Genomic DNA, 19,805 nt, shown 5'->3' with positions numbered 1-19,805 from the left:
AATGTGTGTGCAGAGCTAAAACGTTGTCATTTAGTGAAGACATGTTGTAAGTCTACCTGGAAAAGCAGATTTGATTTAATATCAGTCATTAAAACAGGTTTTCTGCACTGTGCACCACTATTTTAATACTTTACATTGAAAATCTACCATAAATGTAAACTTGTGCATCCATATCTTGTCTAATGAAAACTGATTTTGGGTATCGTTGTGCATCAGTCCCACATTAAAAAAGAATAAATGCATGATCTATAGCCAACTTTTATTAGCTCTGCCAAGAAGAGAGAACTAATTTAATTAGAAATTTTGCTGGGATTATATAAAGGTCCTTCTCAAAATATTAGCATATTGTGATAAAGTTCATTATTTTCCTTAATGTAATGATAAAAATTTAACATTCATATATTTTAGACTCATTGCACACTACCTGAAATATTTCAGGTCCTTTATGCACTGAATACTTGGTCGGGAATCCTTTTGCAGAAATGACTGCTTCAGTGCGGCGTGGCATGGAGGACATCTGCCTTTGGCCCTGCTGAGGTGTTATGGAGGCCCAGGATGCTTTGATAGCGGCCTTTAGCTCATCCAGAGTGTTGGCTCTTGTGTCTCTCAACTTTCCCTTCACAATATCCCACAGATTCTCTATGGAGTTCAGGTCAGGAGAGTTGGCAGGCCAATTGAGCACAGTGATACCATGGTCAGTGAACCATTTACTAGTGGTTTTGGCACTGTGAGCAGGTGAAAGATGAAATCTTCATCTCCATAAAGCTTTTCAGCAGATGGAAGCATGAAGTGCTCCAAAATCTCCTGATAGCTAGCTGCATTGACCCTGCCCTTGATAAAACACAGTAGACCAACACCAGCAGCTGACATGGCACCCCAGACCATCTCACTGACTGTGTACTTGACACTGGACTTCTGGCATTTTGGAAATTCCTTCTCCCCAGTGTTCCTCCAGACTCTGGCACCTTGATTTCCGAACGACATGCAAAATTTGCTTTCATCCGAGAAAAGTACGTTGGACCACTGAGCAACAGTCCAGTGCTGCTTCTCTGTAGCCCAGGTCAGGGGCTTATGCTGCTGTTTCTGGTTCAAAAGTGGCTTGACCTGGGGAATGCGACACCTGTAGCCCATTTCCTGCACACGCCTGTGCACAGTGGCTCTGGATGTTTCTACTCCAGACTCAGTTCTCTGCTTCCGCTGGTCCCCCAAGGTCTGGAATCGGCTCTTCTCCACAATCTTCCTCATGGTCCGGTCACCTCTTCTTGTTGTGCAGCTTTTTCTGCCACACTTTTTCCTTCCCACAGACTTCTCACTGAGGTGCCTTGATACAGGACTCTGGGAACAGCCTATTCATTCAGAAATGTCTTTCTGTGTCTTACCCTCTTGCTTGAGAGTGTCAATGATGGCCTTCTGGACAGCAGTCAGGTCAGCAGTCTTACCCGTGATTGGAGTTTTGACTGATGAACCAGGCTGGGAGTTTTTTCAGGAATCTTTTTCAGGTGTTTAGAGTTAATTTGTTGATTCAGATGATTAGGTTCATAGCTCGTTTAGAGACCCTTTTCATGAAATGCTAATGTTGTGAGATAGGAATTTGGGGTTTTCATGAGCTGTATGCCAAAATCATCCGTATCAAGACAATAAAGGACATGAAATATTTCATTTTGTGTGCAATGAATATAAAATACATGAATGTTAAATTTGTATTATTACATTATGGAAAATAATGAACTTTATCTCAAATGCTAATATTTTGAGAAGAACCTGTAAAAGGTTTTTGACACTTGACATTATTGTATTTTCATATACTTTTAATTTAACCTGATACCAGCTGTGTGTGTGTGTGTGTGTGTGCGTGCGTGTGTGGGTGTTGATCTCCTCATATCAAAGTTTATCAAGTACAAATGCAAAAACCGTGTGCTGTGGCTCTTCAGCGGGGAGAAAAAGTCAGAAATCTGAGGGGAAAAAAATGACTCTTAATGTTTCCCATCTCCCACTCTGTGGGTCTGGACAGCGCCCTGCAGGGCCTATAAATACACACACTCACACACACACAGCACGCATAGCCAGGTCAGAACCCTGAAGCTTCAGTGGCAACTTGGAGGGCCAGAATAATGACTTCCATAATGTCTTCCTACAGTGACGGGAGAAGAAAGTGTGAGAGGAGAGGGAGCACTTTCCTTCCAGGACTGTAGGAGTCCTTTTGTCGCTCACCCTGCGGGAGCTTTTAGTCCTCGCCGCAACTTATTGGTTGTCGAGCCGTGTGGGTTCGGTGGCTGAGAGGAGGAGGGGGCGGGGGACGTTTGATACAGTAAAATCCTCTGACCGTGAAGATTCAGGGATTCAGAGGCTGTTTGTGTTGAGTGGAGGTCAAACCTACAGTCGATCAGCTTCCCTCCCTGTGTCACCTTTTATTTTCGACACTTTTTTTCTCCTCTCCTGAATGCGATTGATCGTTTTTTTATTATTTTTCTGGCTGATGTTAGTTTGCAGTGGTTCAATATGTGATTTGTCATATCATTGGCTAGTTGAGCATCTGGAGAGGATTAAAGACAAACGTCCTTCAGGTTGATAAAAATACAATCAACTTAAAGCTTTATAGCTTTATAACTTTATAGCTTCTTTAATTATATGTAGCATAATTATGCTTTATTAATATTTACAAATCATCCAGTCTATCAACAATCACTCAAAGAATCCTAATTACAAATTTAAAGAATGTTTTGCAGCTTTTTCTGGTGCAAAACATTTTTTGATCAAACTAAAACCAATATATTTACAATAAAATAAAATGTGTGAGAAAAGCCAGCAGAAACTGGTAATTAATATAATTAGAAATGTTTTGTATTATTAATCATGAAGCATTTTAACTCATTTTAATTAGGTAAAAAGAAACACAAGAAAATGAATAATAAATCTTATATCCACGATGAGCATAAAATAAAACTAATGCAATCAGATGTAAAACCGTCTCACTGAAATGCAGAGTCATAAAAATGTCCAGCAACACAAAAAAAAGCTACTTAATAGATTTGAACAGTTGCTAAATATTGCAGCAACTGTGCTGCTTTCATCCTGATCACAACCTGCGACCCACACCATTGGCCACGCCCCTCTGTGTCTCTTGGCTCCGCCCACTTTGTTGGGATTTTTCCAAATTTTGTCAGAGGAAGCGTTGTGCTTTCAGAAGAGCTAGTTATATTTTCAAGAAAATCATAACTGTACAAATAAAGGTTCTACTAAAACGTTCAAATTCAATGTCTTTGTGTCTTAAAAATTACCAGAAACTGCCAACTATGACACAAAATCATTTTAGTAGATTATTCAGTCCTAAATAAAAATCATATTCAATAACGATCTAATTGCTTTTTTAAAACCAGTGATTCCAAATGCAAAAGTGCTTTTGATTCTGCAGTAAAAAGTGTTTAAATACCTTAAAAGCTGTTGAACCACAAAAGAATAAATACAAACAAAAAGCACATCACAGAGGTAGGCCAAGAAAGATGTCACTGCTTAAAAATAGGAAAGTAAGAGCAGTATGCCTCAACAAGGGACGTGTAAAAATGGCTATGATTATTTGTGACAAATTGTAAAATCCTTACTGAAGGAAATGGGATTCTGAGCCAGAATACGTCACCCACTATATTTAATAACAAGTACATGCCTTGGGAAAGTCTCTATACCTTTTTACCTATTCCACATTTTGCCATGTACGACCTATAAACTACAATGGAGCTTATTTGGATTTGGAAACGCATCAAATAAAAGAGAAAATATGTCTAGACCTGCTCTTTTTCCATCTCGCAGGTGCTAACGCATCAGCAGCAGTCACTGGGCAACACTATGCCAGAGAAAACTCAGACGTTTGAAAATGTCATGCAGAAAGACTTAACTCCAATGCATGATAACGTTTCCAACGTATAACAGTGATAAAATGGTGGCAGTATGATGGTGTGGTTTTCTTTTTGTTCATAGCTAAACAAATAAAATATTTTAGGTCAAATTTCAACCTCCATTCGGATAAAACGTTTTACGGAGCAATAGAGGTTAAGAAATTCAAAATTCAGCGTTTAGTGAGGACATTATGAATAGAAGAAGAGCAGATTTTGTAGGTGAAAGGTCAATTGTGATGTCTCCATGTGGTACGTTGTCTTAATAATTAACAGTAAATACTCACCACTCTGCAGTTTGGTGTAAATATTTCTCAGTGAAGAAAGAAACACAACTTCTATCTGATGTGTTTTGTAGCCATTTTTTATTTCTTCCCTTTTTGCAAGAGAAACTGAATTTATTGTTGCTGTTGTTTAGGGTTGCTGTTTTGTTTGTTGTCTGAGATCCCTAATGATGCAACCTGCTGCATCTGTACTTTTATGACTGAGTTGCATATCTATCTGTGGAAGCACGTTTGATTAGATGATTATTTCTAGACAGGATAAGTGGGTGAAACAGAGACTCTGTTGACTCTCATTCAGGTAATCAACGCACACATGCCATGGCACACCACGCTATGCCAGATTGCATTACCTGCCTCTTTTCATAGGTACATAATGAGATCATGGAAACACTAGATGGATAGGTGGATGGAGGAAGACAAATTGAAATGTATTGAGATGAGAAATGATGGAACATAAACTTTAATAGTCTTAGTAGCTTTGAAAACACCTGCTGGGTGATGCAAGCGGAAACATAGCAGCGTTCAACCTTTAAGCGTCTCCCAGTGATGACAGTTGGTTGGAGAGAAAGTGATGCGTTAAAACAAACTGGGCAAGATGGAGATAAACCGAGAGGGAAATCTGGTGGCCTGTCAGCTCAGTTCTCTCTGTCAATTTGTCCAAACAGAGGAAGCTCATGTTGCATTGGAGATGCAGGTAACAGGAGCTGGACTGGACCACACCTAAGCCACAGGTACCGGCCAACCCTCCTGCTTCACATGCTGAATTTGTGGAAGGATTAATAGATGGATAGATATTGATTAAACAATTTAAAAAGTATATAATTTAATTTCTTTAGTTAATAATAACGATGGTGACCAAAAGACAAACACCTGTAGTTCACATAAAGGTTTCATTAAAATCTTTATTTCAGTTATTTATCCTGTTTTATTATTTCCAGATGTTTTCTAGATTGTTGCAGCCTTTCAGTGTTTTATTCAGGGATTTAATATAAATACAGCAACACAAATAGCAGCCACTCTTTCACTCAGAGGAAAGGCAGGAAAGGTGCTCCACACGCTTCTTTTCTTTGAATTATAATGTTTTCATATCACAGATGGTGACCAGGGGCACTGAAATGTGAGTCTCAGAGGGAAAACATGAGACTTGACATGTACATTAAGCTGTAATACAGGGGGAGTGTGTGACAGCTGCTCTGCTTATTGTGCAAAGTAAATGGCAGCGCCATGATTAATATAGTATTTCTTTCTCACTGAGCTCTGAGTAATGGCCGTTACGATGGATGGAAACTCTTGGAGGACAACGTAGTTCTGTGAACAAAGTATTTACTCCCTTATGCATTTCTGCTGTCTATTCCTTTTCTACTTTATGATGATTAATCTAGACCAGGGGTCAGGAACCTTTTTGACTCAGAGAGCCATGAAAGCAAAATATTTGTAAATTTATTTCAGTGAGAGCCATATAATATATTTTAAGACTGAATTTAACTAAATTTGAGTATAATAAGCCTTAGAATTTATTCTTTTAAATCATGTTGTCATAATTAATGCACAAGTCGCATTAATGCGACTTCTGGTGCTGCATGGATTTGCTGATGGCTTTGTAGTCTGGTTGGTACTTGGTAAGGTTAAGCGTTGAGGCTTTCATCCGTTAAACGTGATCGTAGATTGGACTTGATGTTGTTAAGATGTGAGAATGACTGCTCACATGCATACATAAATACAAACATGGTCAATACAGCAATACTCATACGCTGCAGTGTGTGACAGGAAGTGCGTTCCAAGTTTTGATAATCCGCTGGTCTTCGGCTTGAAGTTTTTTCATTTCTGCCACATGTGCTTGCTCACCAACTCCACTTTCTGTCCTACAATTCTTTCCAAATCTTCATTCAGTGACTTGAACTTATTCGCCCACATGTCAGAGGCCTTCAAGTCAGCCACTTCTGTTTCAAAATCTCTGACGGAGACACCTGGAATGTACCTCAGGTCGGCTGTGTTCAGTCAACACGCATTTGGATGGGTGATGAACTTGAAAAGACGAGTGAAAAGAATGGCTCTGCATTTATGTCCTTCGCCTGCGTTTCCTCCACTTGGTTTGCCATCATGATGGTGCGATCATGAACAGTTCTTGCCGACAGAGGCATGTCTTTTATCCGTTTGATTATCTTGTCTTTGTTCGGAAGATCATCAAAAAGTTCATTGGCTACATCCAGCATGAATGTTTTAGCATACTCGCCATCTGTGAATGGTTTTTCATTCCTCGCTATTGCTAAAGATCCAGCAAAGCTAGTGGAATCATAGTCATCTTGTTGGGTTCATATGTGGAGTTGCTGCTGGCTGGCTTGCACGCTGCTCAGTAGCTCTTGGCACGCTTTCTTTCTGCTGTTTCCTACCAGGTATTTTAACCCAAAGGTAGCATGGCGTGTGTCGAAGTGCCGCTTTACATTCGACCGTTTCATTTTATGTTTTATCTGCGAGCCAGATGCAATCATCAAAAGAGCCACACCTGGCTCGCGAGCCATAAGTTCCTGACCAAAAGCCAAAGTCTTGTAGACTTTGAGTACAGCCCTTCCATTTAAGTAGTGCATTCATCAAACCAGCACATCCTGCACTACTTAGGAGTTTTGTTGGAACTGCTGGTTTGTTCTGTTCGTTAAGACCGGCCCATTTATAACCCAGGATTATATTTTTTTCCTGTCTGCGCTACCGTCTTAAATATTTTGATGCCAAACCTGCCAGACTGCTGCTCCGATGGATTTCAGATGTTCCAAGCGAGGAGACGAGATGGTTTCATGGCCGCATTCCTACAGCAGCCTTCATGCTTTATTACACGTATTATTCTCCACATATTGCCCTGGGTTATCAGGCTGATGCAACAGTCAGCAAGCTGACTCCTTCACTCCTCTTCCTTCATGTTTCTTCCCCTGCTTCTTTATTACTATACATGTGTTTCTCTAATTTTACTCATTTATATTCCTTATAGTCCCCCTTCATTTCTATTTTTTAAATTTTTTTATTAAATTGTCCTTCCATTTTTTTAAATTGAAATTTTTACTTTGTTGTTCTTCACCTTCACAATCCCTAATAACTTTTTTCAGCAGGTTTCTTAATGTCTTTCATTTCTATTTATTTATTTATGGGCTTTTTTATGTCGTTCTACTTTTTGTTTTCTCTTTAATTCTTCCTCTCGGTCTTTACATAGTTTTTTTTTTCCTGCTATGGAATGTGTGATGAGCCTCCAGCTAATCCCATCCCTAAAGCACCTTAGCAACGCTCGCTAAGGGAATTTGAAGGGAGCTACACAAAATTAAAAAAAAAACACACAGACATGCACAAAGCCCAGCAAGCAGCCCCCTATTGGCAGCAAGTGGATCCAGGGATGTACTAATACATCTTCAAATGTGCTTTTTAAAGCGTTTGGAAAAGCTCTGTGGTTAGGCGATAACTCCCCACTGGTTAAAGGATGGATGCTCCTGTTGTGTTTCAGCTCTGCTTTTTCCTCCCTCTGTTGTTCTTTTTTTCATCCTTTACTCATCCCTCGCCATCGCTCCCCCTCAGCTCTTTCCCTCATCTCCACCGACCATGTTGCCGACTTTAAAAAAAAAAAAAAGTTTGTGTAAACATGATGTATATTGTGTAAAGTTTCCTCTTTGTTCTTCAGAGTCTGCATGTTGGGTTTGATCGTGTTCATTTTCTTGAGCTCATTTTAAAAAATATTTTAATTTTATGATGGATTTACAGTAAAGTTAGCTATTGGCGTTATTTAGGATTTTAAATGATTTGGATCACTTAACTTCAACTAATTACCCCGGAATAAATTTAAATGCCATAACCTTTATCACTCAAGCTATTTCCAGTAGCAGCCAGTCTTGCAACAAATCTGAAGAAGCCTCTGACTGAAGATAGTTTTATGACATGCTAACAATTCAATGACAAGGCAGCAGAAACAGTTTTATACAGCACCATGTCCTGAATGACACCACAGAGAGCACTGCTTGTCCACCTCATTTGTTTTTGCCACTCCTGTACAAATCTCTGTGTAGGCGTTTAAATTACAAACGTCAGGAAGAGATTGCTGGATTTTCATGAAGTCTCAGTTTCAACTTCTCTGGGATTTGGGGTCACAGTTCAGGTTTTATTATCACTTTTGAGATCCTAATCAGCTGTTCCTGTTTATAAAAACATACATGAGAAACACAATGTTGTAAATATGAAGTACGTTTTATTTGTGTAGCATATTTCACAAAAGTTGCAAAGTGCTTCAAAAAGAGTGAAACAATTGAGTGTTTTTACACCTGAAAGTCTGGTAAACTGTTTGATTGGAGAACAAAATTTAAAAATGTGAATAAAATGATTAGATGCTATTTTAGGAATCCCAGCTGTTGGCATTGTGTTGTCGACTTTGCAGCAACACTTGTTTTAGTCAAGTATACAGAGACAGTGGAGAGGAACTGGGCTCAGCATTTTCAGCCATTTGCTGTGACTGGCTGAAGATTGGGAATACTGGGAGAAGGCACAGGAAAATGAAAGAAGCACTGGACCAGGAGTGATTCCCATGTGAAAGAAAAGCAGAATACATAGTTATGGAAACCCAAAGCTCTGTTTAGGTTTTGTTCAGCTTTGTCTCAAATGGAGAAGTAACTTGAGGTCTTTTTCATGAGTTTTCTAGAATGGAGAAGGAGATAAAGGGCTTCGTCTTCAGAAGTGACCTTTGCTTTTATTTATGGATCTTTGTGTTTCTGTTTGCATCGTTTGCAGAGAACCCAGATGCAGATTTGTTTTTGCTATATTGATATTGTCCATCTCTTTCAATCCATGTCACAGTTATGGACTACTTTATGACTGCAAGGTGATCAATAAGTTTTGGACTCATTACACTTTTCATAACTTAATTTGCCTCACTTTGTTGAATCATAAAGACCCTTTTTTACGTTTTTCACCCTGAACAGTTATCTTTAAGTTTCAGTTATCAAACCAGGTTTAAGTAAAAAATATTTCTGTTATGTTAAGAGTGGTTTAATCACAGTAAACAGATTAAGCTGTAAAGGTGATAAGATTAGAGAGTGTGTGTGTGTGTGTGTGTGTGTGTGTGTGTGTGTGTGTGTGTGTGTGTGTGTGTGTGTGTGTGTGTACGCTGTGATACTAAGGCTATAATGAGAATCTGTAAATACCCTCAGTCTGAATCCCTCTCCATGTTTAATCTGAGTCCATAACTACTGGCTGCCAACTCAGATCATCCCCCTGTTCTTACACACACACACCTACACACACGCACATATGCACCAGCAAACACATGGGGATATCAATATTCAATATGCAGCATCCGCAAATAACACAAACAGGAAAAGCATTTATAGATGACGACGTATATTCTGACAGATCACTCATCCTCCTTCTCACACACAAACACACACGCACATGAGGAGGCCTACATAAGTGGATCAGGGAGGTGGGTGTGTGTAGGAAACTTCAGCCAGGCTAATGCTTCCCTAACATCATGCTTCCCTCTCTCTCATATTTTTACACAAATGTGCGCGCACACTCTTCTGCACGCTCTCTTCGATGGTGTGTGTGAGCGTGCAGAGCCGCTTGCTTTGGCATCGCAGGGCTGAGTGGGATCTCTGCTGATGTTCTGAGGGTCATGGGATGTTTGGGTCGCCCCAGCACATCCAGTTATCAAGCTCCTTCCAAGTTTTTTTTTTTTTGTGAGGTTTTCTTCGTTTTGTTGTTAAACTTAATGATTAGTGGGCTATTCATCTTTACAATTCATTCAATATTTGCAATCTAAATCAGTTTGCAACTTTTGTTTGCATCCAATCTTCAGCAAAAGTTTATTTTGTGATGTAAAAATTATATAATAGGTGAAAAAAAAACATTTTATGTTTTTATTTGTGACATAGTTCAGCTCAGATCTACAAATTCTTTTACCAAATAAATATTTAAAAAGTTGCAAGAACCTTTTTTGATTATTGTGCATATTCTAAAAAGTTTTCCAAATCGAATACATTTCGTTAATCCTTGAAATAAGTTTGATATGAAAAAAGAGATCATTTAGCTTTCATTTGATTGGATTTTCATAATGCAAAAAGGAAGAGACTGAGATGACATGAGACCAAATGCTAAGCATTTTTCTCATAATAAATTTTTTTTATAGAAAAATCAGGAGAAGAGAAAATCACTGGCAGACTAAAGAGTGCAGCTAATAGCTTTCTGCTCTGCGTCTTTCCTTCACAACCAGAGGTCAACGTGTTTCAACGTTGACACAAAAATGTGCATTCCTAATGTTGTCTGCAAAATGACGCACTGAAGTTTGTGTCTCATCAAAGGAGCATCTTTCCAAGCATGCTTTTAAATGGTTTAAATATGATGCAATTACTTTTAATTAAAACAGTGCGTGTCTGTTTCAGCTAGGTCTAAAACTCATTTATTTAAAACTGCAGCGGTAGATATAAATGTATTAAAAGAAATACCCAACTGAAGTATTAAGCCACCATGTTTGAATTTTTTGTAGAATCACATTTTTTGGCAGCTGTAAGTCATACATGATATTTCTAAGCTAGTAGAATATTGTCTCTGAGATATTCACCAAATCCAGTCAGATTAGATGGAGAACATGCATTTTCAGGTTTCATCTGACCAGAAAATCTTCCATTTTCTGGTTCTTTCTTGGCTTGTTGCAAACTCTTAAAACAACTTTCAACAATGACTTCCTTCCTGCCACTTTTCCACATCAGTCAGATTTCCCTATCACGTGAAATGCAGATAAAATATTTTTAATTCTTTGGCTACAACGTGACAAATGTGAAGGAAAACTGTAATTTCCCCTGTCTGTTTTTTTCCTTCCATTTTTCAACTCCACTGAAAGTCTAAAAGTATCACACTTTGACTTTTAGGACTTTCAAGTCTGAATGTGAGAACAATTTGCTGCTAAATACTCTTGGCCAGCCTTATTCTTGATGAATGGCACTAATTGACCAGTGTTTTTGGCCACTATTCTGGTAGGAGATTGGAGAGATGTGAACCAGATCTCACCTGCAATCTGCAAATGACAGAGCCCCCCTCTGCAGAGGTGAAAGGAAGAGAGTGGTTCATTGGCCTCTGGGCTGGCAGGAGACCTTTTAACTGCGGTGATTACCTTAGCCCCAGCTACAGTTGTAATCATGTTAGTGTTTCCCACTCTCTTCCATTCCTTCCTCCTCTGTCACCTGCTTTTTTTCTTTTCTTCTCCCAAGTTCCCTATCCCTCCAGGAAAAGTACCATGGTGTTTAGGTAATTGGCTTGACAAGACTTCACTTTTGCCCCCGCATCTATAATTGATTTAAAGGTAGAAATGCTGAAGCTTTGCTGGCTTCCAGTTGACCTGGGCTTTGTTGCTGTATTCTTTCCAGCTCTGACATTAGGTGCTTTGGTTTTAGTTTTGTAGGAAACAAAATATGCAAAGCAGTAAAACCTGAGGAAGGCTGAATCTTGTTCATTTCAGCACCTGGACAGCTCCCGTTCCACTGAAAACAACGTTATCTATTCATTTCAAGAGCTTTTACATTTCAGTTATGAATCTAACATATTCAGTTACAAGTAAATCATCATAAATCAGATTGACTGTCCAGTTTTAGGCGTCTGGATGTAGTTTGAGGCTGAACCTGTCAGGATTTGATCATGTTGAGGAAGCAAAAGTTGATGCGAGAATCTACTTAAGTTCTTCACAAAAAAAAAACAAGTTGCACGTCAAGAAATTTGCGATAAAAGAAGAAATACAAAAGATGGGTTGTAAGAAAATTTAAGCATTATTTTAAAAATGTTAAAATGGAATTAAAAAACAGCTGAAATACAAAACATGTCAAGATCCTACAACTTTATTTCTGTATTTCTTGTCTATTTTTATACTATCCAGCTAATTAAGCACATAAAATACTGATTGATTTTAAAATACAAGTAATTTATTCTTAAGTTTTTTAACAGTTCGACTTCAGAAGGTGAGAGTAAACATAGTTTCTCCTCAAGAACTTACTGTGTCAACCTTGTTGTGCATCTTGCGTAATGATAACTACAGGAGTTTCCATGACAGCATCCTTAAATTTGTAGACGATACTATTATTATTAACCTGGTGACCTGTGATGAGAATAAGCGTGGGCCTTTGGTGAAGTCTTTTCATGATCTAAACGCCTGAAAAACAAAAAGATGTTTTTGATCTTAGATTTTCTCACCTTCCTTCCAAGACTAGAATTAATAGTACAAACATAGAGATGGTGGAAGAATATAAATATCTTGGAAATGTTAGAGATGATTCGATGAAATATCCTGTTAACATTGGATCCAGTCTGTTTTAGAAGAGCCACAAATGGCTGTATTTTGTTGAAGAAGTTGCAACTTTTTATCTTTCTCAGCTTTTTATTGTCTTCCTTTATTGAATCAATAATAGGATAGACTAGATCAAGACGTGTTTGTGTGCTATTGAACGGCCTACTCAAAGTCCAGAATAAAATCCAATAAATTTATAATTGTAACTCTGTACAATGAAACCTATCAGTAATTTATTGTGTATCCGAGTTAGGTTCAACAGGCGTATAAACATGTCTGTTTCCTCTCTTCCTAGATGGTTTGAGATATGAGTAGAGTGATAACTCAGCAGAGAAAATGAGGCAGACTTTCAGGCAGCAGCAGAGGCTGATGGAGGGAGTCAGACGGAGAGCAGCGAGGCTCCCTCAGCAGCAATAGGTCTGCTTTCGGAAAAAGAAGGGGAGGAGGGGGACCTTCGGATTAAGAGGCTGAAAAATGGTTAAAACGTGTCAACGTGTAATTGCACGATAAGGCCCCCTCGCAAGGAATCTGTTGGCCCTGTCGCTATTTTCTATGGCGCCCTGGCTAATCTCCTCTCGCCACATTCAGTCTTGTGCAATCGGTCCCCCGTAATCTCCCCTGACAGGACCGGGTCCAACGACAGAGGTGAGGGTTTTTATAGGAGAAGAGGCAGGGAAGTATGCGGAGACGTGATAAACTGACGCCGATTATCCACGTTCAGGACATCAGGAGCGCACGGGATGGGGGCGAGGGGAGGTGTGGGGTTATGGAGAGAGAAGTGCCAGAGCGGCGGTGTCCAAACATGTGCCAAGCAGAACATGAGAGGAAAAAAAGCTCCGCTCCTACTGGAACCGGATGCATCAGTCAAGAATATTCCTCACTGACAAAGACTTTTACTGGATGAAATTATCAAATTAGGACCCATTAATAAGCCTGATCAAATTGATCATCTTCTGCTAAAAGCTTCCTACTGTACTTTGCAAACTCATAGTAAGAGAAAACCCAAAATTATACTCAAGTCAGAGTAGCATTACTTCAAGACAATTTTACTCAAGTATAAATAAAAAGTAGACGTCCAAGTCTTTACTCGAGTAAAAAAATTTGGTAAAAAGTCCATTCAAGTACTAACTGATCAAAACATCAATCTTTTAATATTTTGAAGTTACATCACAGGCAGACTAAACCAAAAAGTAATGTGGAAATGTTAGTATTTTAAAGATTCAAATTAAAATGATTCATATAAATAACATGATTACAAAGTGGCAAAAAATGTTTTTGGTTAAAACAAGTTTGTTCTTTATGTGGGCAGAATAATTTACAGATGTAAAATTACTCTGATAAAATTAGAAAGTAATAGAAATACTCCTAAAAGTTACTCAACTAAATTAAATAAATGAAACTCTGCTCTTTATCACATTTTCTTACATTACAATCACAAACTTTCATCTATTTCATTGACACCCAAATGGTCTAATTCATTGAGATTTTATGCAATGGATCAACATAAAGTGGAAAAAGAAAAGATTATTAAATTAACATTTAACTCCTTTACTTTATATATCTTCAGATGTTTTCTGGAGCCTGTGGTTTCTTAGAGAACAAACAAGCAGACAGGTTACTGATGCAGTTTTGGAGAAGTTTTAAGGAGGTGTGATGAAAATCTTAACCCTGAATGCACCGAACATGAAACACAGTGCTGGTAGCATCATGCTATATGTGTGTTTTCCTTCAGCTTGGCCTGGAAAGCTGGTCAGAGTTAATTGGATGAATCTAAATCCATGAAGAAAACCGGTTAGAAGCTGCGAAAGACCTGAGGCTGGGTCACAGGGTGGCCTTCTAGCACGACAACCACGCTATTCCTGCAACCAGAGCTACAGCTGAGTAGCTTCAATCAAAACATTGATGTGTTAAATCTGGTTGAAAGTTTGTGGCGAAACTTGGAGCCTGAGCTTTACTTGTTCAGCAAAGAAGAATGGGCTGAAAATTCAGTGTATTGGTTCTACTGCAGGACTACCACCTAAAATCCCATTAAAATACATTGAAGTTTGTGGTTGTAATGTAACAAAATGAGAAAACATCTTCATTTGTTTGACTGGTTTATATCTTATTGTAGAGAAAAATCTTTCATAATGTCTCTATTTCTTTCTTTTAGTGAACCAAATTGTTGAAGATAGTTTTAAATGTTAATTATACAAAATATGTCGTCAGTATTATTTTAGTTGCACAGCGAATAAATCAAAATAAACTCCACAAACAATATTTTCTGGAATAATTAACAATCAGCTAATGTTTTTGTCTTGAAGATTTGATATGTTCTGGTAAATTTGAAAAATAAATAAATAAATCTGAGTAAAAAAGTCAAACCATAAAGAAAATCAAGTCTGGCGTAACAGCCGTCAACTAGAACAGATGCTCCTCTTTAGTCTGATCGCAGATTAACACGCTTTGGTTTGAACACATTCTTTATGATCATCTGTACAGAGAATTATTAGACACAAAAATGTTTCACTGCATATGACGCTGAAGTTGTGCTGGCATAATTTTTTTTTTTTTGTTTTCACACTAAAATAAAATCCAAACATACCGTTTTTGATATTCATACCCTTAGTTTCATACAAGTATATTAATGGAAAGCTTACTGGAAGAAAAAGATGTGATTTTTGAAACATGCCCACTTAAGGGTTTTGAACAGCTTCATGACATGTGGACTGGAACTGGATGTTTACAACGTCACATTCCTTAGGGAATCCACTCCTGATCAGACCTGGTCAGAAGTTATCTTACCTGAATTGGGAGAAAAAGGTCAGGATTGTCTTCTTATAGATGAAAGCAAATATTTGCATTTTCTTGACAAATTCAGGTGTCAGGGTCCTAGAATCCACACTGCAGGAGGTCCAGCGAAATGTTTCCACAGTCACTGGGAACTTGGGGATTTGCTGCTGGTCCACTGCGTTTTATCAAAACCAAAAACTGCCATCAAACTTTATAGCACCTGCTGCTTCCTTCAGGTGACAAGCTCTGTGGAAACGCTGGTTTCATTCTCCAGCAGGACTTGCTGCTGCCTACGCTGCTAAAAATAGAAACACCTGTTTTGAGGAACGTGGCATCAGGGTTCTGGGTTGACCCGCAAACTAACCTGACCGGAACCTGTTTGTGATTTCATTTTTGTCTTATGTAACGTTATACGTTAGATGTCATTAAATCACTAAAAAATAATGTTTTTCATGATTCACCTATGTAATATTAAAACAACCAAAGCTGATGAGTGAAAGTGATTTAGTGAAGGAATCTAATGTTTAGTGTTTGTTTTGTGGCCACATTTTCTCAGATGATTTTAAATTGAATCTTTTAAATGAAAAGATTCTTAAACGTTTTCAGGGCTTGTGTTCGCTGAAGTATTTTGGTGTTTTTGTTGCAAGTTATTGCTCTTTTTTTTCTTGAATTCTGAAAATAATTAATGAAATATCTTCAGTTTAGTCTGGAGGACTTCCCAGCTTGCCTGGTTGCGTCCTCGCTGCCCCTCTTGTTTTCGGGTTCAGGCCCGAGAGGGAATTAGGCTGATAGAACCAGGGGTGTTGTTGGCCGGCCTTTTTGTCCGCCGTGACCCTGTGGTCGCCCCGGCTTACACCAAGACTAATCCCCATTCTCTTCCAACACAAAACCCCCCCCTTCAGCTCCCCTCCGCCTCCCATTCATGCCCCCTCTCTCTGCCCCGGGGGCCTCCGCTGATTCAGCCATCAAATTTAAAGAAGGAAATCATTTAACAGCCGTGGCAATTAGACACACAGTTGCAAAGCGCTTGATGCTGGAGGTCAGGGAGGCGGGGGAGATTTGAGGAACACAGGTGGTAATAAGTTTGAGGTGAGCCCAGCTGAAAAATATAAGTGAACCGACCACGGGATGCTGTGATCGAATTGGCTTTTGTTTGAGATTTGGACTGCTGAGGTCACAATCCTGCAGGCAGGGAGACAAACAATGATACTTTTGGCCTAAAGGGGAAATTAAACAAGCGGGTGCGAGTGCAGAGTCAGTTCAAGACTCTTGCACATGATGATGCTCACAAAATAATGTGAAATCAATTATTATCAGAAATGTTCCTGTTCAAATAAAAATTGCTTTAGCAATTTAAAATATTCAAGCAGGGCTGAAATCAAAATAGCAAGTACGGCAATTAAATGCATCACATTGGCGATTTTACAAATTTTAAATCTAGAAAAGAGGCTGAAAAATAAGTGATGTTTACTAAAACAATAGGAAAAATACCAGAATCACAAAACTTAGCACCCTGTGTACCGTGCTAAGTTTTTATAATACAATTTCACAATTGGAGAAAAGGAAATAAACACAAAAAGAGCAATTTTAGGCAGACCCACCTAAACAATAAATAAATTAATTTTATCAAAAATGTCAACTGGATAATAAAGTACATAGGCATTTTTTCAACAACAACAACAAAAAACACAATAAACCAGTTGTTTATACTTTTAAGTAAGACGATCTTACAGCATATTATTTTAGGCCTGCTGTGCAAAAAATATTTATCTTCATAATTTTGTGTAACAACTCATTATTTATTCCCGATTGGCTCTTGGTTCACAAAAGACAAATAAATTGGTGCTCCAGGCTATAAGTGCGGTTTCTTTAAAAATGAACGTGATTAAAAAAATAAAGAAAAACACAAAGTGTAACGTTTCTTCCAAGAGACAAAAGAAATCTTGGAAAATTTATTCAAGTCAGCGCTGCTCCGGCTCCAGCTGCAAAAATGTAGATTTGCCTTTTTGTAAATTATGTATACAGTTGCATAACAGCGTTTTCAGTAGGCCTATTTATTCACAATTTACAAGATTTTACAACAACAGGAACAAATTCAAATTACACCGACTCACATGTTTACAAGCATCAAAACTGGAAATCAATTTAAACTGTAGCCTGTAACTTTTTTTTTCTTTCTCCACACCGCTCTGCATTTATTATACGCTTCCCTGTTTAAAACATCCTCCAAACACTCGGCTGCTGTCTGTAATTCCGCCGAAATGTCTGAGGATAAAACCAGCTTTAAATTGCACCAGCCTGCACGGATTCCCATTGAAACGGTGTCAGAAGTTGGCAAATCTGAGGCGCTTTCGGACAAAAAGATCCATCACTTTTTTTCAAAATAACAATTATTATTTTAAAAAAAATAATAATAAAAAGTTCAAAGTGATTGCATTATTATGACTGCAGCCGCCTATAATTTACAGTCCGCCAGCATGTGGAGTGGGAATATTTGGTTGTGTTGTCAGTGCTTCCAGTTCATATGGACGTTTTAAATGTGCGTGAGGGGAACCGTCCCGTTGACCGCGGCGGAGCCCCCGCTCTGGTAGTGCTGCGGGTGCAGCACATGCAGTCTGCTTTGAACGGAGTCGCCGCCCGCCGCCTCGCCAGCGGGCAGATACATGCTGATCATGTCCCGCAGGTCTCCCGTGGGGCACGGCGGCGGTGCGCGCGCCGTGGAAACGGGCGGGCTGACGCTCGGCTCCGATTTCACGAGAGAACCTAGAGTCCCTCCGATGGCCCCGGACACGGGGGAGACCCCGGAGCTCTGGTGCTGGTGGGTATAGCCGGTGATGCCGCCGTAGCCCGGCGGAGAGGCGCTCATGTAGCTCTGCGAGTTCGAGATCGGGCTGTAAGACAAAGCGCTCATGTCATACCTGTGCACCGGCTGCGGGTTGTGCGGATGGTGATGCGGGTGGTGGTGGTGGTGGTGCGGGTGATGGTGCGGGTGAGCCCCGCTGCCCGGGTGTTGGGTGTACGCCAGCTGCGCCTCCTGCATCATGGCGTGAGCCGCCGCCGCTGCGGCCGCCACCTGACCCGAGTACGTCCCGTTCGCCCAGCCGTTCACATGCGACGCGTAGCCCGCACTGGCCCCCACGTGTCCCGCACCGGGGCTCTCCAGCCGCTGCCCGCCGCCCATCCCAACACCCGGCGACGAACCGAGGAGTCCGCCGGCAAGTGAATACTTGTCCTTCTTGAGTAAAGTCTTGGTCTTCCTCCGCGGGCGGTACTTGTAGTCCGGGTGTTCCTTCATGTGCATGGCCCGGAGCCGCTTGGCCTCGTCGATGAAGGGTCTCTTCTCCGCCTCGGTCATCACCTTCCACTCCGCGCCCAGCCTCTTGCTGATTTCCGAGTTGTGCATCTTGGGGTTCTCCTGTGCCATTTTCCTCCGCTGGCCCCGGGACCACACCATGAAGGCGTTCATGGGTCTCTTGATCCTCTCCTGGGGGACCTTCCCTGCGGGCCCCCCGCCTCCTCCTCCCGCATGTCCCCCCGGGTTCGATGGGTTGGTCTGGGGCACCACGGGGGAATGCAAGTCCGTCTCCATCATGATGCTGTACATTCACCTCGTCTTTGTAGGACAGAGTCAGACAGACAGAAACATTCAGCCTCCAAAAACACGGAGGGAAGAAGTGACTGAAATCCACTCAGAGCTGAAACTGCAGCGTCTTCCTCCTCCGTGTCATCCGTGGAATGGGGAGGACTTGTTGGAGCGGACTTTGGTTGAAGCTGAGCCTCACTGGGAAAAGTTACCGGTGCGTGCCCGGGCCGCGCGCTCTGACAGCAGCTAAATGAGCGCACGGCGGCCAATGGAGAGGCGCGAGCGCAGACGTGATTTGCATGCGAGGGGCTCGAGCTTCTGGTGACGTCTGAGCGCGAGACCTAAAAATGACTCCCTCTGTCATCGCTTTTGCGCGTGGAGCTAGAAAAAACACGACACGAGCGGGTCCAAAAATGAGTCAGGAGGACTGAGAGATTTATTTAATGGATCAGTTTTATTATTCCAACTCACAAATCAGAAGAAAAATGCCATTACAGCAAAATGAAGCTATGCAAATAAATAAAATTCAGGTAGAACAAATCAACTGAAAGTTAAATTAATACAGTTTGAGTCAAAACAATTAATTTTGTAGCTTTACGCATGGACTATACAAATATGAGTGTGCGCTTATCCTTGTTAATAGTAATTATAAGGTGAAAATGTGGATTAATATATTTCTTTGAAAAACTATGGATATATTCTGCTTGTATTCTGGAAGACCCTGTAGCTGATCCTGCCTATGAGTTTCTTTTTGTTGTAGCCTACTATGTATTTATTTTATTAATACTACATTCATTTATTTATTTATTAAAACCATATTTAAAGCTCATTAGAAAACACACTAAACAGGCATTTTCACGTGTTTAGACATGCATTTTATTCTAATAAATTTGACTTAATTTAAGTAGCTCACCAAACCCTTCTTTGTGTAAATTAGGGCTGCAGAGCCTCTATTCAGAGCCACAGGTGCTTTTTTTGTTGTT

General features: G+C 40.0%; 1 protein-coding gene across 1 annotated transcript; it reads right to left on the bottom strand.

Annotated features, from left to right (window-relative positions):
- Positions 1-17,152: 17,152 nt before the first annotated feature.
- sox1b (SRY-box transcription factor 1b) lies at positions 17,153-19,124 on the bottom strand. Its single transcript, XM_055024972.1, has one exon. It carries the CDS (start codon positions 18,841-18,843, stop codon positions 17,773-17,775), a length of 1,071 nt encoding a protein of 356 aa, XP_054880947.1. The 5' UTR covers positions 18,844-19,124; the 3' UTR covers positions 17,153-17,772.
- Positions 19,125-19,805: the final 681 nt, after the last annotated feature.

The sequence above is a fragment of the Poeciliopsis prolifica genome, unplaced genomic scaffold (assembly GCF_027474105.1).
Source record: "Poeciliopsis prolifica strain line A6 unplaced genomic scaffold, Auburn_PproV2 SCAFFOLD134, whole genome shotgun sequence".
Lineage (NCBI taxonomy): Eukaryota > Metazoa > Chordata > Actinopteri > Cyprinodontiformes > Poeciliidae > Poeciliopsis > Poeciliopsis prolifica.
This window is presented reverse-complemented; position numbering and strand designations above follow the sequence as displayed.

What these genes read in the sequence shown, in the direction of transcription:
- sox1b (XM_055024972.1), bottom strand. Translation starts at nt 18,843, where the DNA reads ATGTACAGCATCATGATGGAGACGGACTTGCATTCCCCCGTGGTGCCC.